Source organism: Daldinia caldariorum (assembly GCF_022478825.1).
Source record: "Daldinia caldariorum strain CBS 122874 unplaced genomic scaffold F4812scaffold_25, whole genome shotgun sequence".
Taxonomy (NCBI): Eukaryota; Fungi; Ascomycota; class Sordariomycetes; order Xylariales; family Hypoxylaceae; genus Daldinia; species Daldinia caldariorum.
The window spans coordinates 457766-478070 of NW_025953061.1; the positions used below are offsets into that span (position 1 = coordinate 457766).

Sequence of the window (20305 nt, forward strand, 5' to 3'; positions counted from 1 at the left end):
GGAGTTGATGCTACAAGCTACAATACCTAAGATAGCTTAAGGCTCGGTCGGATCTTTTAGTTATATGTTCTACTCTACAATAGTAATAAATTCCTGATTGCTGCTTTTTTTTTCCTCTCATTTTTTGTTCAATTATTCATTCTGAAGCTACCGCGCGTTTGTGGATATTACCTCGCCCTCTGAAATAGCAAAGGCAGCCAAGTACCGGGCGCAATAGCAAAATACCTCCGGGGGGTCAACATAACAGCGCGAAGGAGATACTTGGTCGCTGAACGATATCCTCCGGGCGAGACTAATCTCCGGCCCGTCGTAACGGGATGGGTTCAAGCAAAAAAGGACACCCGAGTTCCTCTTTGCATTATAATCAGGAGCGGTCCCGGCGTTCATACGATGCTCAGTCTTCGTTCGAACTAGACTCCGATCTCGATGCAACAGAGTTCCTTCAATCTGATCCTCTCACATCATCAAAACCCTCAACGGGAACTTTCTCTATCCAGCCTCGTAAGCGCTGGCTACGGAGATCATGGAGCTGCCTAACCGGCCGTTCGACTAAATACGTCGTCGGCTGCTTAGGGATTTTCGCTCTGATATGGTTAGCCCTCAGCGCAGGAGGTTTCTTCGCATTCAAAAAGTATAGGCAATCACCCCCGGACGGCCTCTCGCCGCCATGGTACCCAACCCCGAAGGGCGGTACGGCAAGAAGCTGGGCCGAAGCTTATCGCAAAGCTAGCGGGATGGTGGCTAACATGACATTGCCCGAGAAAGTAAACGTGACGACCGGTACAGGGTGGAAGATGGGCCTAGCCGTGGGAAACACGGGTCCCGCAGTTCACGTAGGATTTCCTTCCCTAGCACTTCAGGACGGCCCGCTAGGTATCCGCTTTGCCGATAACGCCACCGCTTTTCCCGCCGGCGTGACCGTCGGCGCCACCTGGAATAAGGAACTGATGTACCAATGGGGTAACGCTCACGCGATAGAAGCTAGAAAGAAGGGGATCAACGCAATTCTAGGACCCTGCATTGGTCCTCTGGGGCGCATGCCAGCCGGAGGACGTAACTGGGAAGGCTTTGGTGCGGATCCATATCTTCAGGGTATCGCGGCAGCCCAGTCGATCAAAGGGATCCAAGACGAGGGAGTCATGGCTACTATCAAGCACCTGGTCGCGAACGAGCAGGAGCACTTCCGTCAGCCTTGGGAATGGGGCCTCCCCAACGCTCTTAGTACGAACATAGACGATCGGACCATGCATGAACTTTACCTATGGCCTTTTGGAGATGCCGTCAAGGCCGGCGTTGCTAGCGTCATGTGCAGCTACAACATGATTAACAACTCGTACGCATGCGGCAACTCGAAGCTGCTGAACGGCTTATTGCGGGATGAGATGGGTTTTCAGGGGTTCGTGATGAGCGACTGGCTTGCACAGAGGAGCGGCGTCGCCAGCGCGCTCGCTGGTCTCGACATGACGATGCCTGGAGACGGATTATTTTGGGAGGATGGCAAATCTCTCTGGGGTTCCGAGCTCACAAGGTCGATCCTCAACGGCTCGGTTCCTCTCGATAGGTTGAACGACATGGTTACCAGAATCGTCGCGGCGTGGTACCAACTGGGCCAAGACGACGAGGACAAGTTCGACCGTAAGGGGCCAAACTTCTCTTCGTGGACGGACGAACCGCAAGGTATCTCCGCACCGGGCAGTCCTACCGAGCAACAGAAAGTCCCCGTAAACCAGTACGTCGACGTCATGGGCGATCACGCCTCTATCGCGCGGCGGATCGCGGCAGAAGGAACCGTGCTACTCAAGAATGAGGGAATCCTCCCCCTCTCTCATAATTATAGCGGTCTGCCAGACCAAACAGCCCCACGCGGCGACCCATTCCGTATTGCGATATTTGGGGAGGATGCTGGTCCCGGCAAAGGTCCCAACCACTGCCCGGATCGAGGTTGCAACCAAGGCACGCTTGCTTCCGGCTGGGGCTCCGGTTCTGTCGAGTTCCCTTACCTAGTCACTCCGGCCGAGGCGTTGACTAAAAATTGGGAAGGTGTCGACGGCGTGAAAGTTTCAACGTACCTAACGAACAATCCGCCGACCGAAAAGCAGCCCGAGATCTTGGAGGACGCCGAGTTATGTATCATCTTCGCCAACGCCGACTCAGGGGAAGGCTTCAAGGTCTGGGAAGGCGTCAAGGGCGACCGGCCCAATCTATTCTTACAGAAAGGCGGCGACGATCTAATCATCCAGGTTGCCCAAGGATGCCACGGCGGTACCGGCGACGTGATTGTTATCATCCACACGGTCGGTCCCGTATTGGTGGAAAAATGGATCGACCTCCCAAACATCAAGGCGGTACTCTTCGCGAATTTGCCGGGCCAGGAGAGCGGAAATGCCCTAGCCGATGTTATGTTTGGGGATGTAAACCCTAGCGGAAAGTTGCCTTGGACCATCGGCAAGTCCCTAGACGACTACGGCGAAGGTGCGAAGATCATGTACATGCCTAACGGCGTCGTACCTCAGCAGGACTTCAAAGAAGGGTTATACGTCGACTACCGCTATTTCGACAAGTACGGAATAGAACCTCGGTTCGAGTTCGGATTCGGCTTAAGCTATACCACGTTCGAATTCACCGATTGCGTGGTGACCGGGCTGAGGAAGAAAAGCGCCCAACTCGCCCCACGACCCGAAGACTTCGCAATCCCTCCAGAGTACGACGCTACCATCCCGAACGCAGAGGAGGCGCTCTTCCCTAAAGGCATTCGAAGGCTGGAGAAATATGTCTATCCTTACCTCGATACTATCGACGATATAGTGTCAGATCCCTACCCCTATCCCGACGGCTACGACGTAAAGCAACCTCCCTCTAGCGCGGGAGGCGACGAAGGCGGTAACCCCGACCTGTGGGACGTCTATGTTACCGTTTCCGTAAAAATCGCCAACACCGGCGGCAGAGCGGGCCAGGTCGTACCGCAGCTATACCTAAGCTATCCACAAAGCGATATTTCAGTGGACTTCCCGGCGAAGGTGCTACGCGGATTCGATAAATTTTTGTTGAGAGAAGGCGAAACTACGACGGCCACGTTCAACCTTACGAGGCGAGATCTGAGCTACTGGGACGTCCAGACACAAAACTGGCGCATGGTCGTGGAGGGTAGTTACAAATTCATGGTCGGCCGGAGTTCCAGAGATTTGCCGGTATCAGGAACCTGGTAGGCGTAGCGCGCATATAGCTAAACGCCCGTAGTTCAAATATATATATATATATGTCGCGGTCGTGCCATTTTGGACCGAGAGCAGCGAGAGGTTGAGGCCTAAGATACGTGTCTTGTTTATGTTCGGAGGCGAAGGTTCTATAGGTATTAGTCTCACGCACTCATCTGTCAGTAGGAAACATGAATTCAATGCTGAAATACGTAGTGGCAGCAGATATAGAGCTTCGTGAAGGAATATTTGCGGAGCAGGGGAAAATTGGGATATGGATCAGAATCATGATTCGAGTCTTGTTATTCTCCAGGCCAACATCTCTGTATCGATGCTTTGAACTATCCACTGCGCTCGATTCCGCTTCACTCTGTGGTTTGTGGCACGAAGAGGCAATGTGAAGGGCGAGATTCGGAAACGGAGGTCCGTTGCCAAAACGAATAAGTCCGGGGAGCCGCGCTGTTACTGCGAAAAGTCGAACTGTATTCTCCCGGCGTGCGAAGTGACACTAGCCGGTCGTGAGGCTTTATATCCAAGCCTAAACGGAGCCAAGAATCACATTGTAATACGAGGCGGCAGCCTGAGGGGCGCCCCAAAGCGACCTTGCCGACTTTCTGGACCTCAAGATCTACATGAAAACGAGCGACCGTAAATACTACGCGATGTCTGGTGGGCTGCAGTCTAGGCGGCTTCTCTTTCATATGGTACCTTCAAATATTCTATCCCGATGTTGGAATGGGAGGTATCGTGGCTATATAGAACACCGTGTAAGTTGTATCACGCCGAATAAACCAACCTAGTGGCCAACGGGGTTACTACGTCCGTTATGCTAGAGACCGTACTGCTGCGGCTCGGCAAAGAAAGTCTGCCTTGGGCTACTGCCGCTAGAACCTCTGTCGGCATGAGTATGATATCAATGCTCACGATGGAGCTCGCAGGAAATCTTGTTGACTATCACCTCACGGACGGAGCTGTCCGGCTCGACTCTCATATCTTTTGGGCCGCTGCTTTGGCTTGGCTCCTGGCTGGATTTCTCGCTCCATTGCCTTACAACTGTCTACGGTTAAGGGAGTATGGAAAAGCCTGTCACTAATGCTCTCCGCACGTGTCTTCAAGATTTTTTTATTGTTAGATATCGTAGGACTTGAATGTATTTATCACCAGGCAGATACCTCACCTTTCGTCGGCGCTTCCAACCACCCATTGAATCCTGGTTTCTCCTGTCTACCAGCCAATATCCGCCGTCGGTATCGACCTCCTCCAGCCGACGCGCTAATTCGCAAGATGATCAAGTGGAAATTCGCCACCAACGCGTCAAGCGTTCGCGAAACCTCAATGCTACACACGTCGTCGCTTCTCCGATGGAAAAGGCAGCTGCCGCAAGGCGATTTCGTTCGCTATCATATTCTGCCAACGCTCCAGCTCACGGGTTGATAAGTGTTGCATCATCTCGGGCGTTGGATTAGGTAGGCGGGGGATTTTCTCGCAAGAGGGAGAACGGCTTCGCTTCTTCGCTTTCCGACTCTTGCCCGCAATAATGAGCTTTCGAAGCCCTCATCGACGCTCGTCGGAAATCTCACCTTTGTACAACGAACATGCAGCGGCTGAACTGGAAAACTGACGGTTCGTGCAAGCTCCATTAAATAAAGTCTCGTCGCCCGCAACGCACTCCACACACGGACCACGCGATCTCCTGCTTAAGCACTGCTGACAAGGGCTAGAGTTTTCTTGGTCGATCGTGAGATAAGCCGCTAAAGCCGACATTTTTTGCTGTCGGGTCAGGTCAAGCTTTGGTAGCGTAACCTCGCCCCTTTCCCGAAGTTCTTTAAGGCAAATCAAGCGGACGATATCCTACAAGTCGTGAGCTTTGATTTATACGAAGCGAGGAAAAGATGAAGATACTTTTCGCTCCTCAATTAAGCTTCGCGCATCATTGAAACGACAAACTCGAATTTGATCAACCACCACGCTAGTGAGCTGTAGCGCATCGTTCAAGTCTATATCGTCATCGGGGAGCTGAAGATCCTCTCCTTGCCAATTCCACCAAGATAGAGTTAAACAGTCGTCCGACATACTTGATGGCAAGGGATGAAACTTGTGAACTTCACTGTAACGCGTGCAAAATGGGACGATAAAAGAATTGTATCAGAAGTCAATGCAATTGTGATCGGATGGACATTGCAGCTGTCACCACTTTTCAACACTTATAGTCAAAAACGTGTTCTGGTCATAGAAGATAGATTCAAAACCCCAAAATAGCTACAGCATCGAGGCGCGCTAAGTTTGGAACTAGCAAACACGTTAACCGGTAACATTGGTAGTGATTGATCATGATAAAGTGAAGAGGACCAGCGTGAAGGTTTATATTTAACGTCTTGAAATATATATATATATATACATGGCAATCTATTAAATAGAACCACCAAATCATATTTGGGAATAGCCTCAACCTCCCGAAATCTCAGTTGAATTGAATCAAACTGTGGAATCGGGTGCGAATCAAAGGTGCGTTGTGTTAGAAAACAACCCGAGGTTTTCTCCCTAGTAGTAACTATAGTGGTAAGGGTTAGCCACCTGGAATTTAGCGTACGAGCCATTATCGGCCCCAGAAATTAGTACTAAGCTAATCTAAGCTAATACTGTGCTATTATAGTTGTGCAGGTTGAGTGCCTGGGCTAAAAGCTTGGCATGTGCTTGATTTCCTTCCTGCCAGGTACCTAAAGGTTTAAAGGTTAGATCAAAATAATACCATAGGTACCTATAATAGGTATCTACTACGCGTCGCGCTGCCCGACAACGTCCTGTCTTCTCTACTCTTTTACCCAAACATGATTAACCAAACGCACCACCACACACCTTAGCATAATGTAGCCATTAAATGTAGCGATCATGATTATGATAGAAAAAGAACAGCAGGAAACCATTCAAGCCCATCCTCTTGGCACACACCTTGATGTAGTATACACTTCGTTCGACAAAGACCCTGCCGAGCTAGAGACAGCTAGCCATGAAGGTATATGCAACCCAAATCTTCCCTCAGGTGCACCTGTTATACTAACTATCTATTTAGTGATCCAGAGTCTAGGCTTTCTCGTCCTCTCCGTATTAAGGAACCATGTGGCCTCCCGCCTTCTACCGTCTCAAACGGGACAGGATAATCTCGGCGGCGATATCGTAAAACTCATTTCTTTGATTGCTTCCGATGCTTCCTACTCCGACCGAATCAAACCCCTTCTACATGCTGTTTTTGCCCGCCGACCCGATGTTGAAATCTGGGAACAAGTCTACCGCGCTGTTACCGAATCTACCCCACCCCTAAAAGCCATCTCTTCTTTCCTCCAGACACCATGGCGCCTCACTACAAATAGCGTTGTAAATTCTTCTGAGAAGCGCGATGAGATGGACAGATTACTCAGTGATGAGCTTGGCGTTATGTACATTGATGTTCCGAATTTCTACGAAGCTTTCTGGGGCTGCATCCCAGAGCTCGAGACGGCATCCAAAGACATCTTCCAGAAGTGTACTCAAGGGCCACAACCCCCTTTTCAACAAGGCTGGACCGGATGGCCAAAGAATGCTAAGCAAGAAAGCGTTCTTGCTTGGCTTGCCGACATTGTCAAACGCTTTCTGCAATGGGCGCAGGAGTACAGACCAACAACAACGCGGAGGTTATTAGCACAGCCCGACACGCCACTCCAGGGCTCGGTCGCGAAGCGTAAGTTGGACGTTGGGATTGTGGACGACCCTAAGGCCGGCAAAGCGGGAAAGTACCACTGGTCAAATATTCTTGTACCTGGCGAGCTAAAGAGCAACCCGAACGACGATACAGCATCTGAGGCACACCTTGACATAGGAAGATACGCGAAGGAAGTCTTTACTGCTCAACCCACGCGGCGCTTTGTCTTGGCTTTTACGCTATGTGGAAGTTGGATGCGGCTTTGGGAATTCGACCGGCTTGGAGGCATCGCGTCCGAAAAGTTCGATATTAACAAGGACGGACACCGTTTCGTGTCGACGATTCTTGGTTTCTTTTGGATGGACGACGAGGCCCTCGGCTTCGACCCTACGATCATCAAATCGGAACATCAACAATATATCGAAATCCGACAGGATACGAAGACGGAACGTTTAATTCTAGACAAAGTCATCAGATCGGCGCATAGCATAGTAGGCCGTGCGACCATCTGCTGGAGAGCATACTCGGAAGGAGATAAGTCCAGGCCGCTTGTTATCAAGGATTCATGGCAATTCCCAGAACGTGACGAGGAAGGCGAGCTGCTGCAGCAAGCGACCCGCCAAGGGGTAACAAACGTGGCGCGTCATTACTACCACGAGAGAGTGCGTATACAGGCAAAAGATGACGATATCCAGGGCAATGTTCGGAGAGGGCTAGATATCACCAGAGCAAGCAACTACCGAACGGGGCGTGCACGTAACTTGCAGACCCCGACCTCAGAAGCTATATCGCGTAATAGCTCTACCGGCTCGAAACGATCATCCAGCCAGATTAGTGCCCTGCTTCCACCCAGCAAACGCTCTCGTTCCGGTTCTGCATCTCCTACAAAGCACGATAACGAACCCCCTCCAAACCGAATACACCGACGTATCGTTCTCTGCGATTATGGGGAGCCTATTTACAAGGCAAGTTCCCCAGCTGCCTTACTTGCTGCGCTAGAAGGGTGCATTACAGGACATGAGTCTCTTCTTAAGGCTGGCTTCCTCCACAGAGATATCTCGATCAACAATCTTATGATAAATAAGGGCAACAAGGAGTCTAGTTTCTCTTCGTTTTTGATCGATCTAGACCTCGCAATCAAGGTTGATCGAATAGAGGCGTCGGGGGCAAAGGGAATTACTGGTACGAGAGCGTTTATGGCAATCGGTGTTCTCCTGGGCGAAGACCACACGTTTATGCATGACCTCGAGTCCTTCTTCTGGGTGCTTTTCTGGATATGTATCCACTACAAGGGGCCGGGCCAGGAAGGAAAGCCTACTAAGTATGAAAATTGGAACTACGAAAATCCCGAATCCCTGGCAACTTACAAGGCGGGGACAATCTCTAAGGAAAGTGATTTTATTCGCACTATGGAAAACAATTTTACATCATACTATCAGGTACTACGACCTTGGGTCAACAGGTTGCGACGAGTAGTGTTCCCAAACGGTGGTAGATGGGAGGGAAAAAATGAGGTCCTTTATTCACAGATGAGGCAGGTCCTTTCCGCAGGCAAAAATGATCCATTAGTAATAGCAAATCAATATATTTATTAGCTTCTTGGTGTCACGAACTAATAGCACGGGAGCCATATCTGGTATGGAAGGGTTAGGGTTAGGGTTAAGTGACTTGGAAAAGGATTGTTCGACTTGTAGAAAAAACTAAAAAATTAATATACGAGTATATTAATTATTCCATTTTTTGGAAATGAAAAATAGTTTTATTATATATAGTTTTTTAAAGTAAAAATATGCTAAATATAAGATATTTAAGTAAAAACTTATATTAAATGCTTTTATAAATAATTAAGCGAAAAATTATTTATGTAAATAAAGTTATTAAATAAAAACGCGTAATTATAATAAAGTTAAAACTATAAAACTTATTTTTTTTATACGTTAAAGTATTAAACGTTAAATATAAAATTTAATTATATTATAAGAAAAAACTTAATTAAAAATATAAAAAAGTAAAGGCCGAAAGTTAAATTTTTTAAAAAAGCGAATTTTTTAATTTAAATTAAATTAAAATTCCGAACGGACTTTTTTAAAAATTTAAAAAAAAAAACTAACGGTATAAAAGTAATTTCAGTTAAAATTAATAATTAATAATTAAAAGTTTAAACTTTAATTAATTAATATAACGAAAATTAATTATTAAAAAAAATATAAAACAATTTTATAAAATGAAAAAAAAAGTAAAAAAGTTATAAAATAATAATTATATATTTAAATTATTTTTTATTATTATTTTTAACTTTTTAACTATTTAATAATATATAATAACGTTTTTTTAAAATATTTATTTTTTAATTTTATTAATAAACGTATAAAAATTATTTTTTATATTAAGATTTTAAATTAAATATAAATTATAATAATTTTTTTATTATAATTTTTATTTTTTAATAGTAAAATATAAAAATTAATACTAATATTAATTATTAATTAACTTTTTAAATGGTAAATATATATATTATTATAAATTCTTTATTAAAATTATTATATTTTTAAACTATTAAACGTGATTTTTTATATAAAATAAAAATATTTTATTTTTAATTTTACGGATTATTTATAATTTAAATATTATTACGTTTTAATATATTATTACATTATATATTTTAAATTATAATATGTTTTTATTAAAAAAAGTATTTAATTTTTTTATATTTAATATTTTATATAGTTTTTTTAATATAATTATTTTATAATTTATTTAAAATTATAACGTTAAAATAAAGTTATTACATTTTTTAATATTAATATATAAAGTAATAATATATAATAAATTATTAACATATATAAGATTTTCTTTTAAAATAATTTAATAATTATTAAAATTAAATATGGAATTAAGTAATTTAATTTCGATTTTTTTTAATAAAATTAAGTTTTTTTTTAAATTAAATATAAGATTTAATATACGAATTTTAAAACGTAAACGTATTATTTAACATATTTAAAATAATTATAACATTTTTTTTAATAATTATAATAACTTTATATAAGTTTTTTTAATTACTTTTTTCTTTATAAATTAATACTTTATTTTTAATAAGTAAAATATAAAAAAAGTTATTTTAATATTAAAGTTATTATAAATATTTAAAGCATTTTATATAAAACATTATAATTTAATTTTTTTAATTTCCATTATTACTTTTTAAATTATTTATATTTTTTAAATTTAAATGGTAATAAATAATAAATTTATATTAATTTTAAAGTAAATATTAAAAATAAGTAAATGTTACGAATTAACATTTATTAGAAAACGTATTAATTTAAGTAATAAAAGTAAAAACGTTTTAAAAGAACGAATAAACTTTAGTTACAAATTAACCTTTATATGATTTAATTAATTTAATTAATTTAATTAATTTAATTAATTTAATTAATTTAATTAATTTAATTAAATTAGCTAAATTATTTAAATTAATTATATTATAATACCTTTAAAATATTAAATAAAAAAAAGGTTAATAAAATATTTAAAATTATTATATATTTAAATATTTATTTACATTTCTTTAATTATTAATTTAAATCTTATATTTAACTTATATAAAAAGAAAAACTTTAAGCTTTTTTAATAAATATTTTCAACATTTTATTAACATTTAACCTATATTATTATTATTTATTTAAAATTAAAACCTTTATTATTATATTTTAACAAATTTAAATATAAGTTTATTATATTTTAATAATTCCTTAATTAATATTATTACCAATTAAATATAATATAAGTACTAATAATAACATTCTTTTATTTATTTAAATTAATTATAATTTATTTATTTTAAAATATTTATTAAATAAATCCCTTAAAAATTAACTTTTAATAAAAATTAATTAAGTAAAATATTATAATAAATTTAACATATTATCCTTTAATTATATATTAAGATTTATTAATAATATGGTTTTTGTTAAAATTAAATTTTAAGTTAAATCCTTTAAAAAGGAAGTAAAAGAAATTATAAAAATTATTAATAAAAGAAAAGAAAAGGCCTTAATATAGGGAAAGTAAATTAATCTTTTAAAAAATAAACTTTAAAATATATATAAAGATTATAAAAAATTTAAAAATAAGTTTAAAATTTTTAAAAAAGAATTAACTAAACTTAAAATTAAAAAAAATAATAATCTAAATAATAATTTTAATAATAACCTTAATAAGGACCTTAATCTATAACCTATAAAATAATAAAAACCTATAGTTTTATTATTAATAAATTAAGGATTTAAACCTTTATTACCATTTAAATATAATAGTATTACGGATATAAAAGCTTAACTTAACGCAGTTAAACTTTACTTAATTTTTTATTAAAGTAACTTCATTAAAAACGAACATAAGGTCCTAGTTATATGTTAACATTTAAAAGGTAACGCCTTTAAATGGTTTTAACCCATTATAAATAACCACTTTAATAATATTTAAGAAAAAATAAAAGAATTTTAATACATTTTTAATAAATATTTTAACTTTAAGGATAAAATACGGTTAATATTTAATAACTTACTTAAAAAAGAAAATGCTTATAAAATTATTCGAAATTTAAAGTAAATTAAAAGAGCTTTAAAATACGCTATTAAGTTTAAACGGCTTATAATAATTACTTAACTTTTTGAAAACGCTTAATTTAATTATTTTTATAAAAAATTAATTATATAAGTTAAAAATAAAATTTTTAAAAAGAAAAAACCTTAGCATATTAATAAATATATTAAATAAGTTATTATTTACAATAAAAGATTATATAAAAGGTTTTAAAAAAAGAAAATTAAAAAACTTACTTTCATTTATATTAAAAAAGAAATTAAGGAAATTAGTTTTAATGTAATTAAAATAGAAAAACTTAAAAAAGATATAATTAAAGTTAAATGTTATAATTATAATAAAATAGGCTATATATTTAAAAACTGTAAAGCACTTTATAAATAACTAAAAGTATTAAAAGAATAATTTAAGCCTTAAATTGTAAAAGTGGTATTTTTAAAAGTATTTAACATTTAAATCTTTTAAATTACCTTAAATATTAAAAACTATATTATAATTAATAATTATTACTTTTAAGAAAATATTTATAAATGCAATAAATAAAATTATTTATATTATTTAAATAATAATAAAAAGTAAATAAAAAATTAACTAATGTTTTAATTATTTCTATTAATTATAAAAGTAAAAAAAGGATAAAATATAAATAAAAATTGCTTATAAAGGATGTTTAATTATATTAAAAAATAATATAATTATAATCCAAAAGAATAAATATTTATTATAATTATTAAAAATAATTTAAAGAATAAATTTTAAATAATAACTTATATTAATAATTATAATAAAAATAAGTTTTACGAAATTATAAAATATTTAAATAAATAAAAAATTATAATAAAGTAATAAAAATACGAATAACTTTTTTATAAATTAAATAAAATGGAATAATAGGTTATAAATTAATAAGTATATAATAAAGTATTTATAAACTTAAATTAAAGATAATTAATTTCCGAAAATCGCATTTAAATTTAAAAATAAATTATTAAATAAAAAAAAGAATAAAATAAAGAATTTTATATATTTTAAATAAAATAAATAATTTTAATTCTTATTATTATAACTTATATTTAATTATAGAAATTAAAGACATAATGTTTTTTAATTATTTAAAGGTTATAAAAACAAAACGTAATTTATATAAAAAAAAATTTATTGTAAAAAAAGTTAATAAGTATTTTAAAACATAAGAAAAAAAGATATTAACCACTTAAATTAATTTAAAAACGGTAAGAAATGATATTTTAAAAATAATATATATATTATAAAAAGCCATTAAAACTAAACGTATTTTAAATGTAAATGGATAAATTTTTATCTTTAGTATTAAAAAGCTTAACTTAAGGTTAAAAATATATATACACGATTTACAGCAAAATTTAAAATATAAGAAATATCTTAAGATATTTTAAATATTATGCTTTTATAATTACTGTTAAGTATATAATTTAACCAAAAAAAATATGGGTTTTTAATTTAAGTTAATAAAAAAATACTTATTTATATACTTATAAAAAAAGATTAATAAAGTTTAAATTAAGTTTAAACTAACTTTTTTAAAAAATATATAAATAAATAATATTATTTTTAACATTGCTTTTTTAATAAAAAACAAATTTTAAACTTATATATATTAAGGAAAAATATAGAAATATTGCGATAAATATAAATGTGAAATATATAAGATTTATAAATTTATCGTTTTAAAAAAGTATATGGATTAATATAAAAATTTAAAAATATTTAATAAAATTTTAATAAAGTTTATTAAAAAATAATAAAAGTAACTCAATAAGAAAAACGTTAATTAAGAAAATATTTTGCTAAACTTTAATATGGTTTAAATTATTAATAATCACTTATATATTACGGTAAAATAAAAGGATTAAAAGTTTTAAGCATTAATTAATTATGGATATTTAATGAATATTATTAACTTTAATATAATTAATAAATATTTAATTAATTATTAAAAGAAAGAATTATTGTATTAAAGGTTAGCAATTAACGGACAATTAATTAAATATAATAAAAAATAAATCAAGTGAGAAATTATAAATTGTTACGAACCAACAGGCAACGAGGCTATATCCAGTATGGAAGCGGGGATATTAACCAACGCCTTTTCGGTTGAACCTCGGATAAATGGATTTTAGGGCTCTTATGGATCTCATAGATCTTATGAGATCCCTTAATTAAGGAGATCCATAAGATCCACAATAATCCTAAGGATAAAAGGATAAAAGGTATAAAAGGCCTATAAATATTTAAAACTATTATATATTTAAACACTTATTTATATTTTTTTAATTATCAATTTAAATCTTATATTTAACCTATATAAAGGGAAAGACTTTAAGCTTTTTTAATGAACATTTTCAACGTTTTATTAATATTTAACTTATATTATTACTATTTACCTAAAATTAAAACCCTTATTATTATATTCTAACGGACTTAAATATAAGTTCGTCATATTTTAATAACTTTTTAATTAATATTATTACTAATTAAATATAACATAAGTACTAACCCCAATAATAATATTCTTTTACTTACGTAAAGTACTTATAATCCATTAATCTCAGAATACTTATTAAACGAGTCCCTTAAGACCTAACTTTTAATAAAAGCTAATTAAGTAAAATATTATAATAAATTTGATATATTACCCTTTAACTACGTGTTAGAACTTATTAATAATATAGCCCCTATTAAAACTAAATCTTAAGTTAGATCCTCCAAAGAGGAGGTAAAAGAAACTACGGAAATTACTAATAAAAGAAAGAAAAAGGCCCTAATATAGGAAGAGCAAATTAATTTTTTGAAAAATAAATTTTAGGATACATACGAAAATCATAAGAAATTTGAAAATAAGTTCGAAGCTTTTAAGGAGGAATTAACCAAACTTAAAACTAAAAAAAGTAACAATTTAAATAACAATCTTAATAATAATTCTGATAAAGATCCTAATCCACAACCTATAAAATAACAAAAACCTACGATTCTATTGCCCATAAACTAAGGATTTAAGCCTTTATTATTACTTAAATATAATAATACTATTAATATAAAGGCTTAACTTAATATAGCTAAACTTTACTTAACCTTTTATCGAAATAACCTTATTAAGGACGAACATAAGATCCTAACTATTTATTAACACTTAAAAAGCAGCGCCCTTAAATGGCTTTAACTTATTATGAATAATTACTTTAATAATATTTAGGAGGAAATAGAAGAATCTTAATATATTTTTAATAAGTACTTTAATTTTAAAAATAAGATGCAATTAATATTTAATAACTTATTTAAAAAAGAAGATGCTTATAAAGCCATTCGGAACTTTAAGTAAACCAAGAGGGCTTTAAAATATATTACCAAATTCAAACGATTAGCAACTATCGCTTAACTCCTCGAGGATATTTAATTCAATTACTTTTATAAAGGATTGATTATATAAGTCAAAGATAAAATCTCTAAAAAAAAGAAACTTAAATATATTAATAAATATATTAAATATACTATTATTTACAATAAAAGGTCGTACAAAAAATTCCAAAAAAAAAAGATTAAGAAGCCCACCTTTATTTATACTAAAAAAGAAATTAAAAAAATTAATTTTAATACAGTTAAAATAAAAAAACCTAAAAAAAATATAATTAAAATTAAGTGTTACAATTATAATAAAATAGAATATATATTTAAGGATTATAAGGCACCTCAAAAACAGCCTAAAGTACTAAAGGGATAACTAGTATCCTAAACTGTAAGAGCAATATCTTTAAGAGCATTTAACATTTAAATTTCCTAGATAATTTAAAACATTAAGAACTATATTATTACCAATAATTACTGTTAGCAAAAGAATCTTTATAAATATAATTGTTAAGATTGCCTATATTACTTTAACAACAATAAAAAAAAATTAAAAAATTAATTTATATTTTAATAATATCTATTATCCATTAAAACAGAAAAAGGATAAGATATAAACGAAGATTACTTATAGGAAATGCCAGACTATATTAAAAAATAATACAATTATAAATCAAAAGTTCAAATATTAAAAAAAATTATTAAAGACGTTTTAAAAAAAAAACTTTAAGTAATAACTTATTAAAGTAATTATAATAAAAATAAATTTTACGAAATTATAAAACTTATAAAGGAATAGAAAATTATTATAAAACAATAAAAGAACAAATAACCTTTTTACGAATTTAATAAAATAAAATAATAAATAATAATATATTAAATATATAATAATAATATTATAAATATTAACTTTAAATAGTTAATTTCTAATAATTACGCATACATTTAAGAAAGAATTGCTAAATAAGAAAAGGAATAAGATAGAGAGTTCTATATATTCCTAATAAAATAGATGGCCTTAATTCCCTTTATTATAAATTTTACCCAATTGTAGAAATTAAAAATATAATATTTCCCAATTATTAAAAGATCATAAAAGCAAGAAATTATATACGCCAAAGGAGAATCTATCATATAAATCATTAATAAATATTTAAAAGCATAAAGAAAAAAGGTACCAACCATTAGAACTAATTTATAAATTATAAAAAATAATATCCTAAAAATAATATATTTTTTATAAAAATCAATTAAAATTGAACAATTTTTAAATACAAATGAATAAATTTCCATCCTTAATACTTAATAATTTAACTTAAGATCAAAAACGTATATATATAATTTATAATAAAATCTAAGACATAAGAAATATTATAAGATATTTTAAATTTTATACCCTTATAATAACTACTAAATATATAATTTAACTAAAGAAAACATAGGATTCTAACTTAAATTAATAGAAGGACACTTATTTATTTATAAACAAAAGAATATTAATAAAGTATAAATAAAGTTCGAACTAACCCCCTTAAGAACTATATAAGTAGATAATATAATCCTTGGTATTATACTCCTTATAGAAGATAGATTTTAAGAATGCACGTACCACGGAAAGTTATGGGAAAATTGTAATTAGCATAAATATTAAGTACATATAATACACAAATCTATTACCTTAAAAAAATATATAGAAAAATATAAGAATATAAAAGTATTTAATAAAACTTTATTAAAACTTATTAAAAGGTAATAAAATTAATTTAAAAAAAAAGATATAAATAAAGAAAATATTTTAAAGAACTTTAATATAGTTTAAATTATTAATAATTACTTATATATTATTATAAAATAAAAAAATTAAAAATTTTAAGTATTAATAAATTATAAATGTTTAATAAATATTATACGCTTTAATATAATTAATAAATATTAAATTAATTATTAAAAAAAAGAATTATTATATTAAAAATTAGCAATCAACGAACAACTAATTAGATATAATAAAAGATAAATTAAATAAAAAATCATGAATCTCCCGATCCGGATTTAATAAAAAGAATAATTAATTTCTTTTGATATTGTAAATATTTAATATAATATGGTTTTAAGAAAACCTTAATTAAAAATTAATAACCTAAGGATAAATTAGTAGAAGAACATTATTAAGTAATTATTATTAAAGCCAGATACAGAAGGTTATAAACTTAAGCATCGGAAAAAGGCCGACTCAGATGGACCGAGTATAGCAGCAAGAAGGTACGTATTTACAACCTTCGAAAAAGCTTATAAAGTAATACCTTTATGTATATTATAGCTAATAAAATTAATTAAATAAATAAAATAATAAGAAATTATAAAAGGAAAAATTAAAGTAATATATAATAGACTTATTAACATATCTATAAAATACTAAAAAAAATACCCAAAACTATTTGCCGAAAAATTAAATACAAATATAAGAATCCCAGATTACAGACCTTACGATCATAAAATAAACCTTAAAAAAGAATAATTATTTAAGTTAAATAAAATATATCTACTAAACGTAAATAAATAAAAGGCACTAATAAAGATTATTAAACAAAAACTTGAGAAAAAATATATATAAAAATCAAACTTATTAATAAAAAGTCCAATCTTTTTAATACCTAAGAAAAATAGGGATAAGATATTAAAATTAAATAAGAATAAAAATATAATATATAAAAATATATATAACTATTAATATCTTAACTTTATTATCAAGTAAAATAGTTACTTTTTACTTAATATTAATAACTTAATAAAAATAATAAGAAACGTAAAATAGTTTATAGCATTAGACCTAAAAGAGATATTTTACTTAATTTAGATAGCCGAAGGCAACAAATGGAAAATAGCAATATAAACCCCTTTTAATTATTATAAATATTTAATTATGCTATTTAAATTTATAAATGTATTAATTATATTTTAAAGAATAATTAAAACTGTATTACGGAAGTTCTTAAGAAGAATAATCTTCATTTATTTAAATAATATTTTAATTTTCTTTAAAACCTTTAACTAATACGAAAAACATATGGATGAAGTATTAGAAGCCTTAAATGAGGCTAATTTACTAATAAACCCAAAAAAAAGCAAATTCTATATACAAAAGATTAATTATTTAGGATATATAATTATATTTAAATAAATTAAAATATAAGATTCGAAAATTGTAATAGTATAAAATTAGCCAATACTAAATAACGTTATTGCTATATAACAATTCCACAGCTTTACCAATTATAATAAATAGCTAATAAAAGACTTTAGAAAGATTATAAATCCTTTTATAATTATTATATGAAGAAAAGAAAAAAACTTTTAATAAATACCAAAAATAAACCAAACTTTTAAAAAAATATAAAAAGCTATTACTAACGATCCAATAATAAGATTACTTAAGCTTAATTAGTTAAAATAAATTCATATAAATAGATTTAACGCAGTAATAGGCGCGGTCCTAAAATAATTAAAAAACAATAAAATATGGCACCTAATGGCATATCTATTTAAAACCTTTAAAAAAACCCAAATAAAATATTAAATTTATAATAAAAAACTACTTACTATTATAATAATATTTAAAGAATAAAAATACTAATTTAATAGAATAAAAGAACTTATTACGGTCCTTTCCAATTATAATAACCTAAAAACGTTAATAACTATTTAAAAGTTAAGATTTAAGGTTTAGAAATAAATAAAATATCTTAATAATTTCAACTTCAAAATAATTTATATTATAAGAAAAGTAAATATATAGGCAAACGCATTTAATAGATCTAATGGTGTTAGTATTAAAAATATAATAAAAGAAAAGGTAGTACTTATGTTAGACGGATAAAAAGCATTTATCTTATTAATATTATATCTTATAGAAAAAGATAATATATAGATAATATGTATTTAAGAGGTAATACTTGTAGAAGAATTACTTACAAATACTATATCGGGAGAAGGTGTGGTTACATATTTAAGTAAGGTATATGTATTAAAAGCCTTATAACATAAATTCGTTAAAAAATATCATAAATATTTGTTGCACGGATATTAAAGGATCTTTTAAACTATATAATAAATTACTAAAGATTATAACTTCCTAAGCCTATTAAAGGTAATTAAAAAAGTAATTAATAATTGTAATATGTGTAATAAAATAAAGGCAATTAGACATAAACCATATAGGCTTATGCAATTAATAGAAATATTAGATAGAGTTTGGAAAACTATAATATGGGATTTTATCATTAAATTACCATTATTAAGGGAACTTATAATTAAAGAACTTTATAATAGTATATAGGTAATGATTAATAGGTTAATTAAATATGGACATTTTATACTTTATAAAGAATTTAGTACAGTTAAAGATCTAATTTATACCTTTTTTAAATATGTAGTTAATAAATATGGACTATTAGAACGTATAATTTCAGATAGGGACAAACTATTTATATTTAAGTTTTAAACCAGCTTAATAGTAAAAATAAATATAAAATAAAAATTATTTATAGTATATTACTTATAATTAGATGGGCAAACAGAACGTTTAAATTAAATGTTAGAACAGTATCTTCGTACGTATATTAATAAAATGTAAAATAATTAAATAAAATTATTATTATAAGTAAAAATTATATATAATAGCTTTATAAATAAAAATATAAAGATATTCTTATTTAAAGTAAATATTAATTACAATTTTATTACGATGGAATTAATTGGAATAAAAGAAATATTTATATTTAGGGTAAAGGTTATAGCGGAATAAATTATTATTATATAAAGATATTTAGTAGATAAGCTTAAATTTTTATAAATAAAAATGAAAAAATATAATAATTAATATAGGATTAAAGGACTAATTTTTAAGAAAGGAAATAAAGTTTATTTACTATAATAAAATATTAAAACTAAAAAATTAAATAATAAATTAAATTATAAAAAATTTAAATCTTTTAAAATTAATAAAGTTATTTTAAAAATTAATTACGAACTATTATTATTAATAAAAACAAAATTATATCTAGTATTTTATATCTTATTATTAGAAAAAGTACTTAAAAACGTACTTATATAAACTACCTTAAACGTTAAAACCAATTAAAAATATAAAATTGAAAAAATATTAAACTTTAAAAGATTTAAAAATTAGATTAAATATTTAATTAAATAAAAGGATTATTTATTAAAGGAAAATATATAAGAATTAATTAAGTACCTTAAAAACGTTTAAGAACTTATAAAGATATTTTATTAAAAAAATCTTAACCGCTTATAAACGTTAACAGATTAATCTTTAAGTTAAAACTATTTTAAAAAGCAGCAGCCCCGCCGGAGTCGCCTTTGGAAGAATTAGGCAATATAAACGGACCAACCAAATTAACAGCATTCAGAACCCTATTCTCTTTCTCTT

General features: G+C 30.3%; 4 protein-coding genes across 4 annotated transcripts; 3 read left to right on the top strand and 1 right to left on the bottom strand.

The window, feature by feature from the left end:
* Positions 1 to 42: 42 nt before the first annotated feature.
* On the top strand, positions 43 to 3383 carry F4812DRAFT_240733 (glycoside hydrolase family 3 protein). The gene has a single exon (XM_047930623.1). It carries the CDS (start codon positions 318 to 320, stop codon positions 3204 to 3206), a length of 2889 nt encoding a protein of 962 aa, XP_047786060.1. The 5' UTR covers positions 43 to 317; the 3' UTR covers positions 3207 to 3383.
* Positions 3384 to 3711: 328 nt separating this feature from the next.
* On the top strand, positions 3712 to 4628 carry F4812DRAFT_468599 (uncharacterized protein; the record flags this gene model as incomplete). The annotated part of the gene is made up of 2 exons (XM_047938800.1): positions 3712 to 4249; positions 4327 to 4628. The coding sequence occupies exons 1-2, from the start codon at positions 4021 to 4023 to the stop codon at positions 4626 to 4628; spliced, it is 531 nt and encodes a 176-aa protein (XP_047786061.1). The 5' UTR covers positions 3712 to 4020.
* A 120-nt stretch (positions 4629 to 4748) lies between these two features.
* On the bottom strand, positions 4749 to 5267 carry F4812DRAFT_463576 (uncharacterized protein; the record flags this gene model as incomplete). Its single annotated transcript, XM_047938231.1, has 2 exons — positions 4749 to 5045; positions 5097 to 5267. 2 exons carry the CDS (start codon positions 5265 to 5267, stop codon positions 4749 to 4751), a joined length of 468 nt encoding a protein of 155 aa, XP_047786062.1.
* A 676-nt stretch (positions 5268 to 5943) lies between these two features.
* Positions 5944 to 8699, top strand: F4812DRAFT_446286 (uncharacterized protein). The gene is made up of 2 exons (XM_047935625.1): positions 5944 to 6207; positions 6265 to 8699. The coding sequence occupies exons 1-2, from the start codon at positions 6084 to 6086 to the stop codon at positions 8463 to 8465; spliced, it is 2325 nt and encodes a 774-aa protein (XP_047786063.1). The 5' UTR covers positions 5944 to 6083; the 3' UTR covers positions 8466 to 8699.
* The last annotated feature ends 11606 nt before the right edge of the window (positions 8700 to 20305 follow it).

Excerpts from the sequence above, each read along its gene's own strand:
- F4812DRAFT_446286 (XM_047935625.1), top strand. The coding sequence starts at position 6,084 with ATGATTATGATAGAAAAAGAACAGCAGGAAACCATTCAAGCCCATCCT. Across the intron at positions 6,208-6,264 it reads AGAGACAGCTAGCCATGAAG|TGATCCAGAGTCTAGGCTTT; the intron begins GTATATGCAACC and ends CTATCTATTTAG.
- F4812DRAFT_240733 (XM_047930623.1), top strand. The coding sequence starts at position 318 with ATGGGTTCAAGCAAAAAAGGACACCCGAGTTCCTCTTTGCATTATAAT.